Consider the following 20,516-nt stretch of genomic DNA (forward strand, 5'->3'; position numbering starts at 1 on the left):
TTCCTGGGCCCAGGGAGTAAGATGTTTGGCTCTGCTGTGACCAACTGACTCCGCCATTGTGGCGGGAAGGCAGCCACAGAGAGCGCGGACGTGGCCGTGCGCCAGCAAGCCTTTATTCACAGAGACAGGCAGCGAGCCGGACCTGGCTGGACCGCTGACCCCCAGGATGCAGGACAGCCGGGCAGGGCGCCTGTAAAAGAGCAGGGTGCCATCTCTCTGGAGGGGACATCTGAGCAGAGACCCCACAATGGCAGGGAAGAGAGCCTGAGCAGAGCTGGGAAAACGCGGACCATCAGCTCACGTTAAAAATAAAACTATAAAATTAATATTAGAAACAGTTACATTAACTGTTACTTTGGTTTCGACGGTCACAACGAGGATTCATTTTTCACCACGTGACCTGGTCCCCCCTCACACCCCGTGAGGTGGCATCCTGTCTGCACCCATCTTACAGACGAGCAAGCAGAGGCCCCGAGGGGCGTGGTCCAAGGCGGGGCGAGGGGCCTGGTCCAAGGCCGGGCGAGCAGCCGGCCCGTCGACAGAGGCCTCGCCGCGGCACGGACGAGGAGAGCGAGGCACGGAGGAAGAAGGGGCAGGAAGGAGCCCTGAGCCCCCCCCGCCCCGCTGCCACGCGGGGCTGTCCCTGCGCCGGCCCGGAGCTCAGAGCCCGCACCTGCTTCTTCTTCAGCTTGGAGATCTGCTGCTCCACCACGGTGATCTCGCGGTCCACGCGGTCCATGTTCTGGATCAGCTCCTCCTTGGAGAGCCGCGGAGGCGCCAGCTCCAGCTCGGGGTCAGCGTGCGGGGGGCTGGGAGGGGACACCGGCTCCAGCTTGCCCGTCAGGCTGCGGTCCTGGGCAGAGAGAAAACAGGCCTGGGGTTGGCACGGGGCACCTCCGCCCGCAGCCCCCCATACACCCAGGATCCCAGCCCTGACTCTGGGCCCCAGCGTGTCTGTGTGGCGACCCCACGTCTCCACCCCACCTCCCGGCCTCCCGCCAGGTACACCCTTCCCAGCCCGTCACCGGTGCTCCAAGGCCAGACCCCTTCTGTCCTCCAGCGACATCTCCCACCCCCTCCAGGCACAAAGCCCGCCCTCCTCCCTTCCCCACGTCAAGCCTCTCTTTCGCTCCACGCACCCCGTCTGGGTCCTCCCGCCAAACCAACTCCCTAGGAACAGGCGCCCAGACCCCCAACCTCCGTCCCCCCAGGGCCTGGCCTCAGCTGACCCTCCAAAGACATTTATTCACAGCATTCAGTCCAAACCGGCAAGTTACAGGAGAGCGTGCACAGCGCAAAGGGGGTTTGCAGAAAACACACGTGTCCACAAGCGCCCAGGAAACCACGAGAACGGGCGCCCGTGTCAGAGTGGCTGTCCGGGCAGCGGGAGGGGTAACGTCGCTTTCTGCTCTGTACTCTCTGGGCTTTACTCTGTGTAATGAAGCTGTTTTCAGAACGTGTCAAACAAACAAAGGGCCCACCCTTCACTGGGCTGCTCACCGCCTCCTCCAGCCCACGGCCACAGCTCTGAGGGCACAACTGCCTTGGGGACACACTGGGGAGACGCAGGAAACACCCCAGTTCCCGCCTCTGGAGCACAGACCGGCACGGCCCTGGGCGCAGCCCCCCGCCCACTCTGCCACCTGCCAGCTCCGTGACCACAAGCGGATCATGAAACCACTCTCTGCCTCAGTTTCCCCATCTGTATGATGGGGCAATTCCCACCTCCCAGGCTGCCGTGAGGCTTAGTGAGTTACCAGGAGCCAAGAATGCAGCTCAGAGCTGGCACGCTGTGCACTCCCCAAGCACTGGCTGGATGGACCCGCCCAGAGCCCAGCTCCAGGCCTGGCAGCGCGGGCAGAACCCAGCCCCCGCGCCTCGCCATCCTCAAGGCCAAGCCGGCAGCTGCTGGCAGAGGGGGCCCGGGGGAGCTCCAGGCCGCCGCCCTGCCCCCGCAGCAGCTGCACCCGGGACAGAGGACACATTATTCCCTGGACAACTGCAGCTCCGGGCGCTGCCAAGGGCCCCCTCCTCGAGACCAGTGGAGGCCACGCTGTCGTCTGTCCTCCCCACACCTGCAGACCCCTCAGGCCCACAGCCCCGAGGGTCTGCCTCCCGGCCTCAGCGCTCACATCTGAGACACGGGAGAGCTGCAGCCGGGACTCCAGGCCCTTCCACACCCAGGACCCTCAGGGGTTGCAGACAAGGCCTCGAGTCCCGGACATGGCCTCTGTGCTGCTCAGACCACCTTCCACAGGGACACCCCAAAAATTAAACCAGGCACCACTCATCGCTCAGCCCATCCCAGGCCCCAGCACACCCCACCCGCTCCAGACCCCCATGCAGCCCTACTATGGGCTGCTGCTCCATCCCCACTGCGCACGTGGGAAAACTGAGAACTGGAGGCACACGCCCACCACTGCTCTAAGCCAGGGGCCTTTTTTCCGTAGGTGGAAAAACGTTTCAGTCTTCGCACTTCCGTCTCTGTCCAGCTACTCACCCGCCATCGCACTGGGAAAGCGGCCGGAGACAGGACACAAATGGGAGTGGCCGTGTGCCAATAAAACTTTATTTACAAACACAGGCTGAGGGCCGAGTCTGTCGACCTAAGCAATTCACAGGTCTCAACTCACATAATCGTCACAAACACCCTGGGAGGTGGGAACACTCTTCCCCTCACTTTCCAGATGAGGAAACTAAGGCCAGGGAGGTTCAACAACGTGCCCAAACACCAGCCACAAAGCGACGGAACCCTGGCTTGGAGGGCACACGAGAGGGAGTCCAGGCCTCCATCTGAACTCTCCAGAGGCAGCAGAGCACGAGAGCGGGCGGCAGGGGCTCCCACAGCAGAAACAGGTCCAGGCCGTGCACCCATGCATCCCACAGGACCGCACAGCCAGACAGAAGAGCAAGAACGAGACCCCCTCCAGGGTCCAGGAGCCCCGGAAATGAGAAACAAAACTGTGTGTGCAAGAAAAGTTCCCTAAAAAATACTCGGGAGTGTGTATGTGTGTCAGTGTGGGGCCCAAACTGCTCCCCAGGGGGCAGGTAGAGATGGTGGACACAGGGGCTGCAGGCACCTGACCTTGCACGCTCTGACATCGCCGGGCCTTTGCACGAGCTGTCCCCTCTGCCTGGGTGCCCGACTCCACGTCTGTACCAGCTGAAATCAGACAACCCCTCCCATGCCATGTTAAGACGACCCTTAAGATGTGACACAGAGCAGAGACACCAGTCACCACAGGCCACCACGCGTCGTCGACCCCGTTCACAGGAAACGTCCAGGGGAGGCAGCTCCACAGACAGAGCTGACGGGTGGTTCCAGGGGCTGGAAGAAGAGATGGGGAGTGACTGCTGATGGGGACGGGGTCTCCGGTGGGTGAGGAGAATGTTCTGGAACTAGGAGAGGTGGTGGTTGCACATCGTGAATGTGCCAAACACACTGAACGGCGCAGCTTCATGTGGTTACTTCACGCGAATTTCACGTCAACTGAGGAGGAAGCTGCACACACACCCGGAGGGCAGAGCGCACTCTCGGGCGCCGAGTTCCCAGGAAAGAGGCCGGGGAGCCACTGGGCCTCCAGACGGTTCGCCCGGTGGCTGCTGGCCTTCACTTCAGCCCAAACCCGCAGCAGGAAACCAACTAACCGACACCCGCCTGCCGCCAGGTAGCGGTTGGCACCGTTCTCCCCATCAGACGCCCTCGGTGTAAACTCAGCGCAGAGCAGAGAAAGACTCCTTATGCAAAACTAAAAGCAGGCAGCAGAAGTGTGGGCTGGGGAGGCTCCCCAAGGCTCCCCCAGCCGCCCAGCCCCCACTCCAGGAAGGGGCAGGGCCAGCCTCCAGCACTCCCAGTCCACTCCCTCAGTCCCAACGACAGGCCCTGGGACAGCACAGGCCCCACTCAAAGCCAAAGAGGAAAACAGCTTTGGGCTAGAAATGTGGAAACAGAGGGAAAGCTCTCTTTTTGCTGGCTTTGAACGTGGGAAGAGGCAGCCCTGGAGTCTTGAAAGCCTCCTCGTTAACCCACCAAGACCACAAGGAAGACGGCAGAGCCAAGGTGGACAGAGATGGGGACCTGATGACATCATGTCACCTGGATCAAGCTATGCCTGAAACCAATCACCCCTATATCTCAGCTATGTGAGCCAGAACTCACGCTTAAGCCAGTCTGACATAAGCTTTCTATCCCTTTCAGCCAACAAAGGGGCTTTCAGACATGGTGCTGTTTGTGATGATTCCAAAGTCCCCTAAAACAAAGTTTGGTGAATTCCAAAGGGAACCTCAGATGCCACAGGACCCCAGAGGCTCAAGGGCAAGGAAGTAACATAAGAAAGAGTAACATTTTTACATGAAAAACGAACACAGCTGGGGGCAGGGGGCATGGTAAAAAAATCCCACTGAATTCCTGTCTCTCTGTCCAGCTGAATTCCACACAGCAACGCAAAACCACCTCCACACTGTCAGAGCTGTTTCTCCCCCGGCTTCTCCCCACCCAAAACCTGCTCCAACTTTCCCAATGCAACTACAGGACACGGTCCAGGCCCGTGCCCAGGGTCCCCCACACCCCCGAGGTCCAGCAAGAGCAGAGACAGACAGACGGAAGACATGGAGACAGAGAGAGAGAAAGAGAGACAGACAGACCCCAGAGGAAGAGGGAGCTCCCAGGTTGCACAGCGGGAGTGGGACAAGGAGGAGGCACAGAGCCCCCGTGAGGCACAGAGACCCCCAGAAGGAGGCCCGAGCCCCGTCCTGGAGAGCAGCCTGGGGCAGGAGAGCCTGACGCGGGCTGGCCAGCGACGCCCCTCTGGGGAGAACCCCACCTGAGCCCGGGGTTCGGCTGACAAGGGGCTCCGGTCCTGGGGGGGAAACCAGACCCCGGCCGGCCCTCGGCGTGGCCCCGCACCCCTTCACACGCACCCCTTCCCCATCCGTCCAAGACCCCTGCAGGGACAGCTTCTCAAATGGCACTGTCCCTCCCAGCAGGCCGAGCAGCAGGAGACAGCAGGAGGCAGCCGGGCCCGGGGGAGGGAGACGGCAGGGGAGGGCCGCCTGGACCGCCCACTGGGCAGGGCTGCAGAGCCAGGCCTCAGCGCCCGCCCCCCACTTCCAGTGGTTCTTGCTCTCTCAGCCCGGGCCTCTAAAAAGAGGACAAAGACCAGGCTTTATCGGGCCAGGAGGACACAGCAGAAAGACACTCGTGCTCCACACAGCACCTGGCACACATGGTCAGTGCTCGCCTAACATCAACTGTGGTCACCACCACCACGGGAAGGCCCCTTTCATGCCAGCCCCCAACTAAGCACCCGCCTCGGCCGGAAATCCCGCCATTCCACCCCACCTGGCGTCAGGCAGAGAAGAGGATCCAGCAGGCCTGAGTGGGCCACTTCCCTCCCCTGGCCTGGCCCCCAGTCCTGCCTCCAGTGCTGCAGTAAGATGAGCGTCAACCTTGCCCAGCAGCTGGGAGGCCGCCAACGAGCCTAACGGGTCGTGAAGAAGCACGTGCAAGCGAGGGGCACCCATCACGCAGCGGCGGCCCAGGACGAGCGTGTCACCTGGCCCCGTGCCCGCCCCACCCCAGACAGCGACAGTGACACGCAGCTTCTGAGATAGTCAGGGTATCCCGGGGGACAGGAGCACCCAGACCACTGGCTGCGCTTCCCCAGTCAGCGCCTCAGTGGGCCCCCTCCGTGGAAACGCAGCCAGCGAGCTTGGCCCGTGCTCAGGTTTACTGAAACGGCAGAAACCCTCCCACAGAAGCAAACCACAGGTGCTTAAGCTATGCACATTCTCCCCCATCTCAGCTCAACCTTGTGTTTCACAGAGGAGTGAAATAAAGGCCCTCTCGGGCCCTGGGCTGCGGTGGCCTCTCGGGCTGGACACACTCAGGTGGAAGCCGACCCACTCCAGCCTCAGCCCAGCCCCTCCTCTCGCTGCCCGGCCTCGGCCCGGCCTCCGCACACCCTGTCCCGGGCCCGGCACAGCCACCCCCTCCCCTCGTGCCCAGCCCGACCACGGCAGAACCCGAGCCCGCAGGAGCCCCGGCGGGGGCCAGGCCTTACCGTGGACAGATCCTCGGAGCCCCCGGGCTGGCCCGCGGCCAACAGCGCTGAGGGCCGCAGCAGCGGGTCGGGCAGCAGCTCCAGCCGCGGGCGCTTGCTCTCGATGAACTCCATCTCCGACTTGCCCAGCTCGGGCAGGTACGAGTGGGACTCGGGGCGCAGGTGCAGCTCCTGGGACCTGCAGGAGGCAAGGGCACTGGGCGTCACGCCTCCTACCCACCCGGCTGGGCCTGCTGCGCCCATGCCTGCTCTGACCCTGCGAGAGCAGAGCCCCCTGCCCCAGGCGCACGGCGAGGCAGGCCCACCACCCCTGTCTTCCTCCGAGTGGACGTCTGCTGACGACGTCTGCAGGGCGAGAATGTGCTGGAGACGCCCCCTCCCCCACCCGAGTGTGGCCCAAGGACCAGTAGCATGAGCCCCCCGGAGCTGGTTAGAAATGCAGAATCTCGAGTCCCACCCCAGGCCTCCTGAGTCGGACTCTGCACTCAAACAAGACCCCAGGTAAGTCATGGGCACAGTCAAGTCTGAAAAGCGCTGTGGGTCTCACACAGATGATCACACACAGGACATCACCTGCACATCACCCACCAGGACAGACATCACTAGCCGATCACAGCACTCCTGCTGCTAAACCTGGCCTCACCTCCTTCTCACAGGAACTCTCCAGCCTAAGCCCTCCCGCCTGGCTCTCCTTAACCCTCCTCCCCAGTATGCAGAGGAGAAAACTGGCCCAGAGACGACATGGCCCTGCCTGAGCACACACAGCAGAGCCAGGACTCCTGGCCTCCACCGTCAGCTACTGCTCCTGACTCAGCAGCCCACACACTGCCCTGCTGAACCACTTTTCAAGCTGATGCTTTTCCCAATAAACTTAGAATAAAATCCTACAGACCCATTACCTTCACCCTGCTTCGTCTGGCCCACTGCATTCCTGCCTCAGGGCCTTTGCACATGCTGGGTGTCTAGCTAGATCACTTGCACACTAGCTCCTCCCATGCTATGTCTGCTCCCACGTGTCTCGAGGCACACAGCACTCCATGCCCACCAGCCACAGCCCATCTCACCCCTGCTCTGTTTCCTTCGCAGACCCCACCACATGCCTATCAGTTCAGGTGAGTTTGCTGGCTGCCCCCTAGCCCCAGAATGTCCACTCCAGGAGGGCAGGAACGTTCATCCGTCTTGCTCACTGTGGTACCCCGGTGCCTGGCACACAGCTGGTGTACGCTCAGTGCGTGCAGCCTGAATAAAGGCTGCCGGCACCTCGTGGGCTGGCTGCGCTGCTGGCTTTGCCAGGCGGGCCGGCCGCCCCCTGTGCTCTCCCCGCTGCAGGGCCCCCAGCCCTTCCCCTGCCAAAGCCAGCTTGCAAGATGCCCCTCCTGCCAACCGCAGAGCCAACACCGCACGAGGCCCAGGGCCGGGCGGGAGGCATGGGGTTTCTCAGTTAAACGTGAGAAAGGTGTTGTGCAGAGTTGACTAGTGTCCCCCAAAATTCATGTCCACTCGGAGCCTCAGAATGTGATGCTATTTGGGGATACGGTCCTTGTGGGTGTAATGAAGCCAAGAGAAGATCATCCTGGATGGAGCCAGGCCCTAATGCAATGGCAGGCGTCCTTCTTAGAGCAGAGGACACTCAAACGCTCAGGGACAGAGGCAGAGGCGGGAGTGATGCGGACACGAGCCCAGGACCCCCGGGGCCTCCAGAGCTGGAGGAGGCAAAAAAGAGACCGTCCCCTGGAGCCCGCGGCCGGAGCGCGACCCCACCTGTGGCATCTCCACTTCAGACCGCGGGCCCCCAGGACCCGAGAGAAGACAGCTCTGCTGTTTTAGGCCCCCGACGTTGGGGTGCCCTGTTACGGCCGCCCCAGGACACCAACACGGGCGCCGGGAGCATGCTGCCTGGGGCATCAGCCTTCACCTCCGACGCCTCCGCCCACTCGAGTCCACCTGCTCCGGGGCATCACGGCCTGGCCCTCGGCAGCAGCCTCCCCGCCGTGGCCACCAGACACCTCTGGGGGAAGGTGGCGCCGCAAATGCCTGGGCCTGGTCTCTGGAGTTCTAGTCCCAGTGAGAAAACATGAGGCCTCTCCTGGCCACCCAGCCAGAGAGTGACCCCTCCACGTGCTGGAGGCAACAAGTACCAGCTCGTTCTGGAGTCACCGTGTGTGTGTCTATGGTGTGGCTCCCTGACGGACTGTGGGCTCCGCACGGGGCCATCTGTCCAGGTCCCGCTGTGCGCCCAGGGCCCAGAACGTGCCGACACATGCCACGTGCTCCGGACTCTCAGAACTGGTGCTCATGCTCTCCCGACCTCGGCCCTCCCCTCACTGGGGCCCCCACACGGCCACGCAGGCTCAGCCCTCACATCGGGGTTGAAGGATAGCTAGGCTGGCCCAGAGCGGGAGGACACAGAGGCCCCGTCTGCCAGCGGAGGGACAGAAAGAGGACTCGCAGAAAAGGCAAGGACACGGGAGGGACAGAAGGTGGCTCCCCGTGTGCCCCCAGGTGAAGACATACCCCGCTCCCTCACATCTTGGTGGCCCCCCTCCTGCATGGACCACACCCCCGGGGACCACTGGAGGCCCATGGTGGGAGGTCCGCGGGCCACGTCTCTCTTCCCTGTTCATCCCCATCCTCATCCCCGTCACGGCCGCCCCAGGACAAGGGCAAGCACCCAGCCCGACACCCCCTCCTTGGACACCCCCGCCCTGCAGGCTCCTGCCCCTCCCAGCCTCCACTTCCCCGTCTGAGAAACGGCTCCGGGTGCTGAGCCAGGCAGCAGGCTGGCCGCTCACCTCTCATTCCCGGGCTGAAATTCGGACAGCAGGGACGGCCTTCTCCTCTGGGGCTGGATGATGGAGCCGGGCGACAGGTGCGAGGCGTAGTCGCGGGGGTGGTGCTGGTACTCGAGCAGCCCGACGTCCTGTGGCGAGAGGACAGACATGAGGGACACGTGTGACACAAGACAGCCACAGCCACCGTGGGCAGAGCCGAGAGCCCCGCCCAGCACTGCTCCTGCCCCGGGCCACAGGCCACGTGCTGGGACCTCCCTGGGGCCATCGCTGCTGAGCAGGGATGACACAGCTGAAGGGCGCTCAGGGCCTCCCGCGGTCCTGCCCGCATGGCCTCCCACAGCCCCGCGGCACCAGCGATCACAACCACCATCCAGATGAGACCCCTGGGCTGCGTGTCGGCTGAGACAACTGGGAAAACAGCACAGGTGGTACATCCACCAAAACACTAAGTGACCAAGTGTCCACGTGGGACGGCCCATGCTGGGCGGGGTGAGGATGCAGCCAACACTGCTGGTCTGTGAGACCCAAGGCCCACGTTCCAAAACAAAGGAGAAACCGAGGCAGGCACGTCACATCCGTGACCACAGCTCTTGATCAGAGGGATGCACTCCAGGCAAACCCCCCTAACAAAATGCCACCTGTCACCGTCACCGCCCAGGAAACGCTCCGCGTTAACACATCAGATGCAGCCCGACTGTCCACTACAGCCAGACTCAGAAACACCAGGATGTTTGAAAACAGAGAAAGTCTTCCACAGAAAAAACAGGACAGGCCCACGCGGTACCGATCCCACATTCGTCACAGCGCGTCAGCCGATCGGCAATGTCCGACACAGGAGGCTCAGGAGAGAGCACGCTGCAGGCCACGCACCCTCCCGACGCTGTCTTTCATCTCCCGCATCTGGCTGTCTGGCTTTTTTTTTTTTTTTTTTTTGAAGCAGTTATTTCTGCACAGAGAATCAGACGACACCAGGAAAGCGTGCGTATCGGCTTCAGACCCCCCCAAAACAAGCCCGTTAGAGGCCGGGGGGCCAGAGGCTGGCAAGGATGCAGAAGTGGCCCCATCCACCTCAGACGCTGCAAGCGCTGAGGGAACGGCCTTCCTGGGTGCCCAGCACGGAAAGAAAAGCTGCACGGCCTCCAGCCGGACCTGCCCATCACGCAAACCCTCCGCCTCAGTTTCCTCACCTTTGCAATGGGTGCCTGACCCAGGGGGAAGGAGCCCTCCACGCCTGCTACACGGACCCCCTTAGCTCTCCAAAGGACCCCCGGGGCCAAGGGCAGCTTCCAGACGGCAGAGAAGGGCTAGGCCTCCCCAACCCAGGGGCACCAGGTGCTCGCAGACGGGGGGGCCACGCGGGGCGGCCAGGCCGTGATCTGCGCACGTGCGCGTGGGGCATGGAGAAGCCAGCAGAGCCCACAGACCCGGGAGAGATCTCCTCTGCCACCTCTTCTGCACAAAAGCAGAACGGGCACAGGGCGGAGAAGCAGACGGCGTGGTCCCCACAGTCCTCGCGGGACGGCGCCACTACGGCCAGGAGGCAAGAGGCTCAGGCGCGGCCCGCGGGGCGTGGGGCGGCATTGCACCAGTGCTCTGGCCGCAGGTCCCCGTGCAGGAGCCGAGCGGGATGAGCCCGTGAGCAGAGTCCCTCCGAGAGGCATCCTGGGAGCTATTTCCATGGGGCCCACACCGATCTCCCCCAGGGGGGCGCCGGGCAGCTGCACGGGAAGGCAAGAACTGGGGAGGCCCCCAGAGAGAAACTGACTCAAGGTGGGGCCCAGGGTGGTCGCATGAGCCTGAAGGCACGAGGCACTCAGTTCGGAAACCTCCCAACCACCTCTCGGAGCCTGAGAACTCTCCACGTGTTAACAGAACACCAATTACAATACAAATAACGACAATATCCAACGTTCATAAATTGCCCACTGTGTGCGCCTGCCACTGAATACTTCATATATATTAATTTAATCCCTCTAGCAACCCCACAAGGTGGGTTTTATGGGTAGCCCCCACACAAAAGTGAGAAATCAGAGGCACAGAGAGGATAAGTGACTTGCCCAAGTCACAGAGCAAAAAGGGGGAAGGTTCTGAGACGCAAGAAAGAGGCTGAGCTGATTTCCGTGGAGGGACAGGGACGGGGCAGGCTGCAGGTTCCGAGCCTACCCCACAGTGGCGGCAGCAAACCCAGCCTGGGAGCAGAGGCCACCCGCCCTCCGCACGTGTTTCCAGAACTGCTGCTCGGACGAGGAGGGGAGAAGTGTCCCCAGGAGAGAGCCCCTCTCGGCCTCTGCGTCTCTTCCTCGAAGATGGAAATTGGGGTCTGCTGATAAATTAGACCCTTAAAGCTGCCCCCGAAGGTGACAGGCAGCTGAGGAAAAGCAGTTTACCCAGGAAGGAACCCCAGCTGGCGCCTCCCTGGCTGGGTCCTGTGGGGTCACAAGGACAGAGGGGCTGGGGCGTCTGGGCCTCGAGTCACACGCTGGACCTGGATTCCGGGGGATGTCTGAGCAGGGGCTGGGGTGGGAGGAGGGGGCTCCTCACGGCCCCAGAAGGAGCTGAGGAAAGTTCTGGAGTTGCACACGGCAAGCAAAGAATTCAGTTCATTCCGGGACCTTGGACTCGTGGGTCCCTCCTGGAGTGGGGGGCTACGGTCAAGAAAGCTCCCCCTTCAGGGCCTTTGCACGTGCTGTTCCCTCTGCCTGGAACACTCTTAGCCAGATTTCCCCATGCCTGGCCCTCGAGCTTCCTTCAGGTTTCGACTCCAGTGTCAGCTTCTCAGCGAGGCCTCCTTCCCTGACCCCTGCCTTCAGTTAGGGCTCCCCAGCCTCAGCCAGCCCTCCCCCTCCTTTCTGCTCGGTCTTCCCCACGAACACATCAGCTCCCGAGGCAGGGATGCTCCCGTCTGTTCATAGCTCCGTTCCCAGGCCTAAAGAGCACTGGCACGTGAGACACCGACAGTGTCTGCAGAATGAATGAATGAATGAATGATGCGCGCAGCAAGGGGGTTCCTGACAGGCTCCCTCTGGGAGGCCAAACCATCCCTCCGGAGCTGCACCCAAGTGCCTAGAGCTGAGCTGCAGGAGGGGCCACAGGGCCACGGGGGAGACCCGGGCGCATGCAGGAGACGGGCAACGACTCCGACATCCCGACCCCCAAGTGCCCCCCACATGCCCCCCTGTCCCATAAGGCTCCTAGCCCATGACCCTTGGCCTAGGGCAGCTGCCCCATGTGACATCCACACATTGCCGGCCCACGACAAGGTGAGCACAGGCACGAGCGTCCAGACCCTTGACAGCAGTTGACACAACAGTGACATCCAAGCACACGGCCAGCAGACGTCCTGCTGGCCTCGAGCAGGCCAGTCCCCACATCCATGACCTGGGCCAGCACAGGAGGACCGCAGATCCACCTGTGACAATCCGGAAGTTGAACAGACCAGCCAGTCTCACAGGGAAGGGTTTCTTGTTTATTTCAAACACTCGGTATTATGAGTTAAACGGACTTTTATGGGCTAGTCTTCCGAGAAGAGCATCTGGCCAAGACACACACGCATCCACCAAAAACAAAACTGAGAACAGAACAAACACGTCTGGGGCACAGTTTATCGTTTTGTTGGGAGCTTCCTCTCTGCTGTCTGAATTTCTAGTTAAGCCGGGTGTATTCGGGGCCAGGTCACACGGGGGACCTCAGAGCTCTGACGTACTGGAATCACAGGAGGCTGATCTCAGGCAGGACTCAGCCAACGAGGCCCAAGGCCAGGCCCGCCTTGTTCTCGGTGTCACTGGCCATGGCCACGGCCACTGCACGTCCTGGCCGAGCTGCTTTCATGCCGAGCGGTGGTGACAGAGGCCGTGTGGCCTGGACAGCCTGAAATATCTACAGAGAAGTCTGCCAGCCCCTCCTCCAGAGGAAAAGCCTCCAGTCCATAGGAAGCTAACGGCTACGGTGTCTCCTAACAGCTACACTGTCATCATCATTGTCATCACTATCACCATCACCTCATCATCGCCACCATCATCATCACCACCATCACCACCATCACCACCACATCATCACCACCATCACCACCACCATCACCACCATCACCACCATCACCACCACCATCACCACCATCACCACCACCATCACCACCATCACCACCACCACCACCACCACCACCACCACCACCATCACCATCACCACCATCACCACCATCACCACCACCATCACCACCACCATCACCACCATCACCACCATCACCACCACCATCACCACCATCACCACCACCATCACCATCACCACCATCACCACCACCATCACCACCACCATCACCACCATCACCACCACCATCACCACCATCACCACCACCATCACCATCACCACCATCACCACCATCACCATCATCACCACCACCATCACCACCATCACCACCACCATCACCATCATCATCACCATCATCACCACCACCATCACCACCACCATCACCACCACCATCACCATCATCACCACCACCATCACCACCACCATCACCACCACCATCACCATCATCACCACCACCATCACCACCACCATCATCACCACCATCATCACTACCATCATCATCCACCACCACCATCACCACCATCATCATCACCACCATCATCGTCACAACCATCACCTCATCATTACCACCACCACCATCACCACCACCATCATCACCACCACCATCACCACCATCACTACCACCACCACCACCATCACCACCACCACCACCATCACCATCATCACCACCACCATCACCACCATCACCACCACCATCACCACCATCACCACCATCATCATCACCAAAATCACCTAATCATCACCACCATCACCACCATCACCACTACCACACCATCAACACCATCGCCACAACACTGTGTCCGTGCAGGCTAACCATCCAGGCATCGTGTGGAGGCCTCTGCATACATCAACTAATTTGAACCTCACAATCGTATAACTACCCTCGTTCAACCAATGGGGAAACTGAGGCACAGGGCAGTAAGGCCACTTGCTGAAGATTTCCCAGCAAAGACATCACTGAGGCAGGATATAAGGCAAGCAGTCTGGCTCTCAACCAGAGCCTGTGCTCTCCACCGCCCTTCCATACTGAGGCACAGAGAAGTGAAGTAACCTGCCCAAGCCACACAGCAGGAAGGGGTGGCGCTGGGATTCAGACACTGGGTGACACTGCGTCTCCTGACTTGAACACAGTCCTTCAGCAGAAGGACTGCAGGAGCTCAGGAGTCCCAGGGGCTGGGGGGGGGGGAGAGGCACAACAGAGCTGGGACGCAGGAAACCTGAAAGGAAGCCAGGAGGGAGGGTGTGTCGGGACCCTCAATCCTGGGAAACCCTCGGTGCCAGGGGTCCTCCAGGACCCTCAGGGAAAGACGTGGGGTCCCGATCCCGTGGAGGGGGGGGGGCCGAGAGCACAGAGACGGAGAGAACAGGGCGCAGACATCTGCAGGTGCAGCAGGCGGGACTGACTGGGCGGTGCGCAGGGCGCCGACCCTGAGAGGCTCGGGGCGTGTCCGAGGCGGGGCAGGGGACTGGGGGCCTCCCACGGCCTTGAGGTCCGGGCCACTGTCTGCATGTACACCCTTCCATCTGTGTTGGCCGTACCACACCGGCAGCCAACAGCCGACGCAGACCGAGGCCCGGCCCCCAGTGTCCCTCTCAGTGTCCGGGGTCCCGCCACCCAGGGGAGAGGCCCTCCTCCAGTGTCCTGCGCCCCCGCCAGGAGGACAGAGATGGCCACCACGCAGACAGCAGCCCGAGCAGCTCGCCAGCATCCTCCACTGACGCTCACACCCAGGAGGCCCACACCGCAGGTGGGAACACTGAGGCTGCCCCGCGAGGTGAAGTGAGCCCCCCAGTGTCACCCAGCAAGTTGGGAGGAACGGGGATTCCAAGCCACATCTGGGGGTTCTTCTAGGCTCCAAGCAGCCTGTGCCCAGAGCGCCCTGGGAGGGGCCACCCCGGGATGCAGGCCTGTTGGAGCGTGGGGGGAGCGTGCTGGGTCCCAGGAAGGTCAGGGTCACTGGGTCCAAGCCCCGCCTCCTCACCCCGCAGACCTGCCTCAGTGACTGCACAAGGAACCGGGACACCAAGCTCCTATGTGACCCTCAGACAGGGAACTGTGGCTTTCTGAGCCTCGACTCCCCGTTTCCTCCACCTCAATCCTCCTCAGACTCAGAGAAGGGGCACGTCTCAGAAACCACGCTGTCTGTGGGGGGCGAGCACGGGGCTGTCAGTGGCAGAGAGGCCTCCAGATTACAGACCCTGACGCTCGCCTCCCACCAGCCAGGGACAGAGGCTCCTGCCCTGGACACACGCCCGGAGGGCAGGTCCCCCAGGAAGCTCCTGCTTTTCAAGTAACAAGCAGTGGCCCCAGCCGGGCCGCCCTCAACGAGGCAGGGTGCTCAGGGAGTGGGGCCCCACTGCTGCCACCACACAGGACAGGGATGCCCCACCCTGTAGCTGCCCAGAGTCCCCGCTCACTCCCGGCCTCAGCCTCCTGCCTGGAGGGGGTGGCAACCACCAGGTCCTCTCCAACCACATCCTGTGTCACCCAAGGCCCAGCGGGGGAATAGTGGGCGGTGTCTGGGGTCAGCCAGTGACCTCACGTGACCGGGAGAGGGCCCAGCTGGGGCAAAGGGCAGGCGGGACGGCAGGATGGGAGGGCTGTGGGAGCCGGAGGCCTCCCCAGGGCTGGGCCCGTGGAGAAGCGGTGGGAGGGAGTATGAGCCCAGGACCGGGGGGACGAGAGACAGGAGAGAAACCAGAGCGGCCCCCAGGGGCGGCAGCCCCCCAACAGCTGCAGCACAGCGACAACGACGAGTAATAACAACAGCAAACGACGCAGCGGCTGAGCGCCAGGCTCTCCCGCAAGGACGTCACAGTCGGCCCCCAGGATCCAGGAGACGGTGCTCTCATCAGCCCACTTCACGGGTGGAAACCCGAGGCTCAGGGAGGCCCAGCAACCGTCCCATTTCCTCACACGCAAAACGTGCCCGTCTGCAAAGCGGGGAGCACAGGGGACCCCCGGTGACCAGGGAGAGCTTGTGTTACTGCGTAACAGGCTCTGAACACACGCTCGCCCTGGAGCGAGCTCAGGGACTGGGAGCTCCGATTTCTGTCATCGCAGCAGTGACCGTGATAAAGATGGCAATGCCGAACAATGACCTGTCCCAGGGAGCACATTCTAGACCCCAGGCACACAGCAGGCATCCACGGCCTGGCGGCTCAGGGTCCTGAAGCTGACGCAGACGCCTCCCCACGGGGACAGCCTCTGGCCTCAGTCCCTCGTCTGCAGAGTGGGACGATCCCGCGGGGCACTCGTCCGCTGGGCTGTTCATGAGAATTCGGCGACTCCGTCCAGGGGAAAGTCGTCGTCACGGGGTCCAGGAGGTGCCCGTGTGGCCCAGCGCTCTGCAGGCGTCCCGGGGCCCAGTCCTCAGGAGGCACCCATGTCTGGGACACCCCCAGCTGAGCCAGTGGGGTTCGTCTGCAAACAGGTCCCGCTCGCTCACGGAAATGCCCGCCCACGCTTCTTCCTCTCAGTGCTCACGAGGAGAGACCACGGCAGCCAGTGGGACAGACGCACGAGCACACACACGTCACATAGCCAGGTCCTGCCCTGCTGTGACTGCCAGGCCTCACGCCCCCTTGCCGGGCAGCCAGGAGGTCAAACGGGGGTGGCCCAGGACGCTGAGAGCCATCCAGCAAGCACCGGAGGACACAGTATACAACACGTAGGCAGTAAACGCCCACAGAGCCCACCCTCGCAACTACACCACACGGCTAGTGGCGAAGCCAGGAAATGGGGCCTCACTCGGGGGTGGGCGGGGGAGCAGCCCAGGAGAGCTGACCGGGGGCACACACGCTTGCAGGCTGGCACGCAGAGGGCACGTCTGCTCCCCCATGCGCAGGTCATCCCCTCCAGCAATGGTGGCTCCCGAGAGCAGAACCACCTGGAACCCAAATCAGGGATTTGGGGACATGATGTGGGCCAGGCCTCAACGCCTCAGACCCACGAGCATCGCCACGGTTACCGAGCTCCGGGGCTGAGGATAGGGGCCGGGAGGGACTGCGAGCAGTGCCCCCAGGAAGCCACCCCAATCCTAAAGAGAGCAGAGAGTCGAGGTGAGGCTGGGCTGAGAGGAGAGTGTATACAGCAGGCGCTCCATGTTTGCACACAAATTCCACGGACAATCCCGAGAGGCCCCGCTCAGCCTGGCCCCTGTCTCCGTCTTCCCAGCTTTAAAAGGAGAGCTAAGAGATTTCACCAGGTGCCCCAGGGCCCGGAAGGCCGCAGGTACCAGTGGTCTCTGCCGAGGCACCGCCTCTGCTCGAGGGACACAGCGAGCGACATCAGCCCTGGCTCGGAGAAAGAAAGGAATGGGGCGGGGGCTGGTTACAGAAGAAGGCCCCAAAGGTGACCCTGACGTACGCGTACCCCTTACCGTGTGAGGCCGGGCGATCTGCACGGGGTAGGAGATGCCATGGGGCGGGTAGCGGGGCTCAGTGGCCCTCCAGGTCTGCGCCACGGGCTGCGTGGATCCTGACATGGCGGTGGGCGTCCGGGGGGCTCCTGGGCTCCAATAACCTTCCTCTTGATGGCCACCAAGGTTAAAAGCCAGTCGTCGTCATCTGCTCGCGAGCCGCACTGTCACAGGCGCCTGTGAGAAAACAGAAAGGAAAGCAAGGTCAGCCACGAGCAGTGGCTCCTCGCAGAGCCTGGCGGCACGAGTCTTCCCTCGGCCCCGGTAAGGACGAGCCAGCACACAGGGGTCCACCCGGGCCCTCCTCACGCCGTTGGCACGTCCCCACCCACTGACAGTGGGACATGCGACGAGCATCTGGTGACCCTCTGAGCCACAGGCCAGGCCAGAGGCTGCCACATACGTCACATTAGGAGAGCTGTGCCCTCCCCACCACCGAGGCCTCACACAGCAGGCACGGGACCCCGACTCTGTGGGTGCCACCCCCAAAGGCTCCCCAGGCCCCTCGGCCCACCCAACTGCACCCCTGGAACCCAACTCTGCGGACAGTGCCCCTTCCATCCACAATGGCTCCCCAGCCCCCTCAGCCCACCCAACCTCGCCCCTGGAACCCCAACTCTGAGGACACTGCCCCTTCCACGCACAATGGCTCCCCAGCCCCCTCGGCCCACCCAACCGCACCCCAAGGCTGCTGCGAGTTTCTGAGACAGGGGGCAAAGTTCTCTGAAAGCCCCTGGCAGCCCGGGTAGGCTGGTGCCAGGCCTGACCCAGGAGGCACGGCCGGGGGAGGGACACACGACTGTCCTGGTCAGTGGACAGGGTTCGCTCGGGCAGGGCACAGGTCACAGCATGACCTGGGGAAGGCCAGGCCTGCCTGGGCCTCCCAGTGACCCTCGGTAGGAGGGTGACACCGTGATATGGGAGCAGGACAGAAGTGACGCTGGCCCGGACGTGAGCTGGGAGAGGAGGTACTGGGGCACCGAGGGCCACGCTGGGGAAACAGCCAAGGACACGGACAAGAGCCAGCTGGGCCCCAAGTGGCTCCCGGGGGCAGGCACGCAGTGCCTTCCACGGGAGAGAGACCACCCGCATCCACGCTGAGAAGACCGAGAACTGGTCCACCGGCTTTCCAGATGGGGAAACTGAGGCCCAGAAAGACGAAAAGACTCAAGTCAAGCAGCAAAGGAGCCCTCGTGGGAAGCTGCCAGTGCCCAGCCGTCCCCGGGGGCCTCCACTCTCCCCAGGACCCCTCCATGCCTCCTCGGGCCACAACTGGCCCCTCTGCCCGTGGCTGGGCTGCAGCCCCGTGATCAGAGGAACAGACCGCACCCCAGCTCCCTCTAATTTCACCGTGATGCCCCTCGTCACCTGCCCTCCCCCACAACTGTCCCTCCCAAAGGGGTGGACGACTTGGACCCTCCCCTGCGGGTCTGCCCGTGGGAGGCCTGAGGAGGAGGGTGCTGGAAGGAGAGACTGAGATCAAGGTGGTCAGAGGAGGAATGAGACCCCGCCTGGGGGGCCTGGTGCACCCCACTCCCCACCTCCATCTTCTGCTCCGTAGACATGACTTTCCTTTCAGGAACCATTCTCCTTCCCCAGGCTCCAGGAATGGTCATGTGACCCAGGCCTGGCCAATCAGATTCCTGCTTCCCCTGGGCCAGTAATTGGCTCAGGGATAGGCATGTGACCCAGTCCAAGCCAATGAGAGTCAGTCCTGAGACTCTTGCTGGAGGAGCCGTCCCTGTGCCCTCTGCTGGGGCTCTGGGCTGGGAGGGTGAAGCCTGGAGCCCTGGGGTCCACCGCATGGCAGGAGCCTGCGGAGGACGATGCCAACTGGCAGGAAGGCAGAGCTGAAGGGTGGAGAGAGCACAGCCGGCTCCTGATGACAGCCGTGCCTGAAGGCAGATTAAAGCCCGCAAGTTGACTTAGGGGAGCTGAGGCACTCCTTCTGTGCATTTTGCCTTCACCAGCCCAACCTGGGTTTCTGTCACTTGCCACCAAAAGCTCTGCCTCACCAGGGAAGGGAGGCGTCATGGGGGGGTGGGGGGCAGTCCTTCACCCGGGTGCTGGCAATCGTTCCTACACTAAACAGGCAGAGAATTCCAGAGCCAAGGCTGACGCACCTGTGGCCACCCCAGGAAGGGGCCCATGGCAGGACGCACCATGTAATCCCCACGAACACGGGCACAAGCCCTGCTCCGCCCACAGGAGCCACCACCGTCACCATCACCACAGCGCCACAGCCAGTCACGGCGGTGCGCCAACGGGGAGGGAGGGAGCCTGCCCTGCCAGCTCTCAAGGGCAGCCTGCCCTGCAGCCCAGAGACAAGAACCTGGCCTGGGGAGAGGGGCAGGTGCGCCACCGGTGCCGGACCCTGCTCCAGAAGTCCCTGGCTCCATCCGGCTCATCTCAGAGCCCGGCAGACCCTGGCATTCCAATGCAGCAAAGCAAATTCCACCTGCCCTCTCGCTGGGTTAAACAGCTGCCCATTCCCTCCGAGGAGATGAGACCAGGACAAGGCAGGGAGAGGTCAGCCTCTCCGGCAGCAACAAAGGCAACTTCCGGACTGCTATTTGGTTTTGCGTTGCATACGGTGGCGAGAAGTCTAGTTTACCCACAGCTCTTCTAACCTCCTTTGCCTAACGAAATGCTGACTGAGGATGGCAGGCCCCTGCCGGATGCTCACAGCGTGCACTGCACATGGGCTCCAAAAGCCGGGGAGGCAAGAGCTTCTCAAACCACCCTGGGACAATCCTCGGTCACCTCCCCGCCCTCCTCGTGCCGAGGCCCAGGCCTGGCTGCCCTCCCTCCCTCAAGACTCACAGGGTGTCACGGCCAAGCTTGGGGGCTGCAACCCGGCTGCCCCCACCCCGCCCTACCCCATCAAGGGGTCGCCCCACGGCCCAGCGTCCTCTCGCACAGAGGGACCCCACGCCTCCCTCATTCACCACAAGCTTGTTATTCAACGCATTCTCCACCCCGCCCAACCTCAGCCACATCCGTTGCCAACTCAAAAAGAAGTTTTTAGGAAAACAGCCTGGCAGCTCCTCAAAAAGTTAAACACAGAATTACCACACGACCCAGCAATCCCCCTCCTAGGCACATACCCAGAAGGACCCAAAGCGGGGACCCGAACACGCACACGCGTGCTCCGGCAGCAG

The 20,516-nt window shown here is 62.4% G+C and overlaps 1 protein-coding gene across 45 annotated transcripts in view; it reads right to left on the reverse strand.

Moving 5' to 3' along the window:
* The window catches only part of NCOR2 (nuclear receptor corepressor 2), a 205,749-nt gene that overhangs the window by 124,204 nt on the left and 61,029 nt on the right, over window positions 1-20,516 (reverse strand). For all 45 annotated transcript variants that reach the window (XM_070627241.1, XM_070627248.1, XM_070627252.1 and 42 more), the window contains 4 exons: window positions 17,317-17,532; window positions 8,855-8,982; window positions 6,063-6,240; window positions 674-853 (listed from right to left, as the gene is read on the reverse strand). In XM_070627241.1, coding sequence (XP_070483342.1) covers window positions 674-853; window positions 6,063-6,240; window positions 8,855-8,982; window positions 17,317-17,421 — 591 coding nt within the window. In that variant the 5' untranslated portion in view covers window positions 17,422-17,532. The remainder of the gene's footprint in view (window positions 1-673; window positions 854-6,062; window positions 6,241-8,854; window positions 8,983-17,316; window positions 17,533-20,516) is intronic.

Source organism: Equus przewalskii, chromosome 7 (assembly GCF_037783145.1).
Source record: "Equus przewalskii isolate Varuska chromosome 7, EquPr2, whole genome shotgun sequence".
Taxonomy (NCBI): Eukaryota; Metazoa; Chordata; class Mammalia; order Perissodactyla; family Equidae; genus Equus; species Equus przewalskii.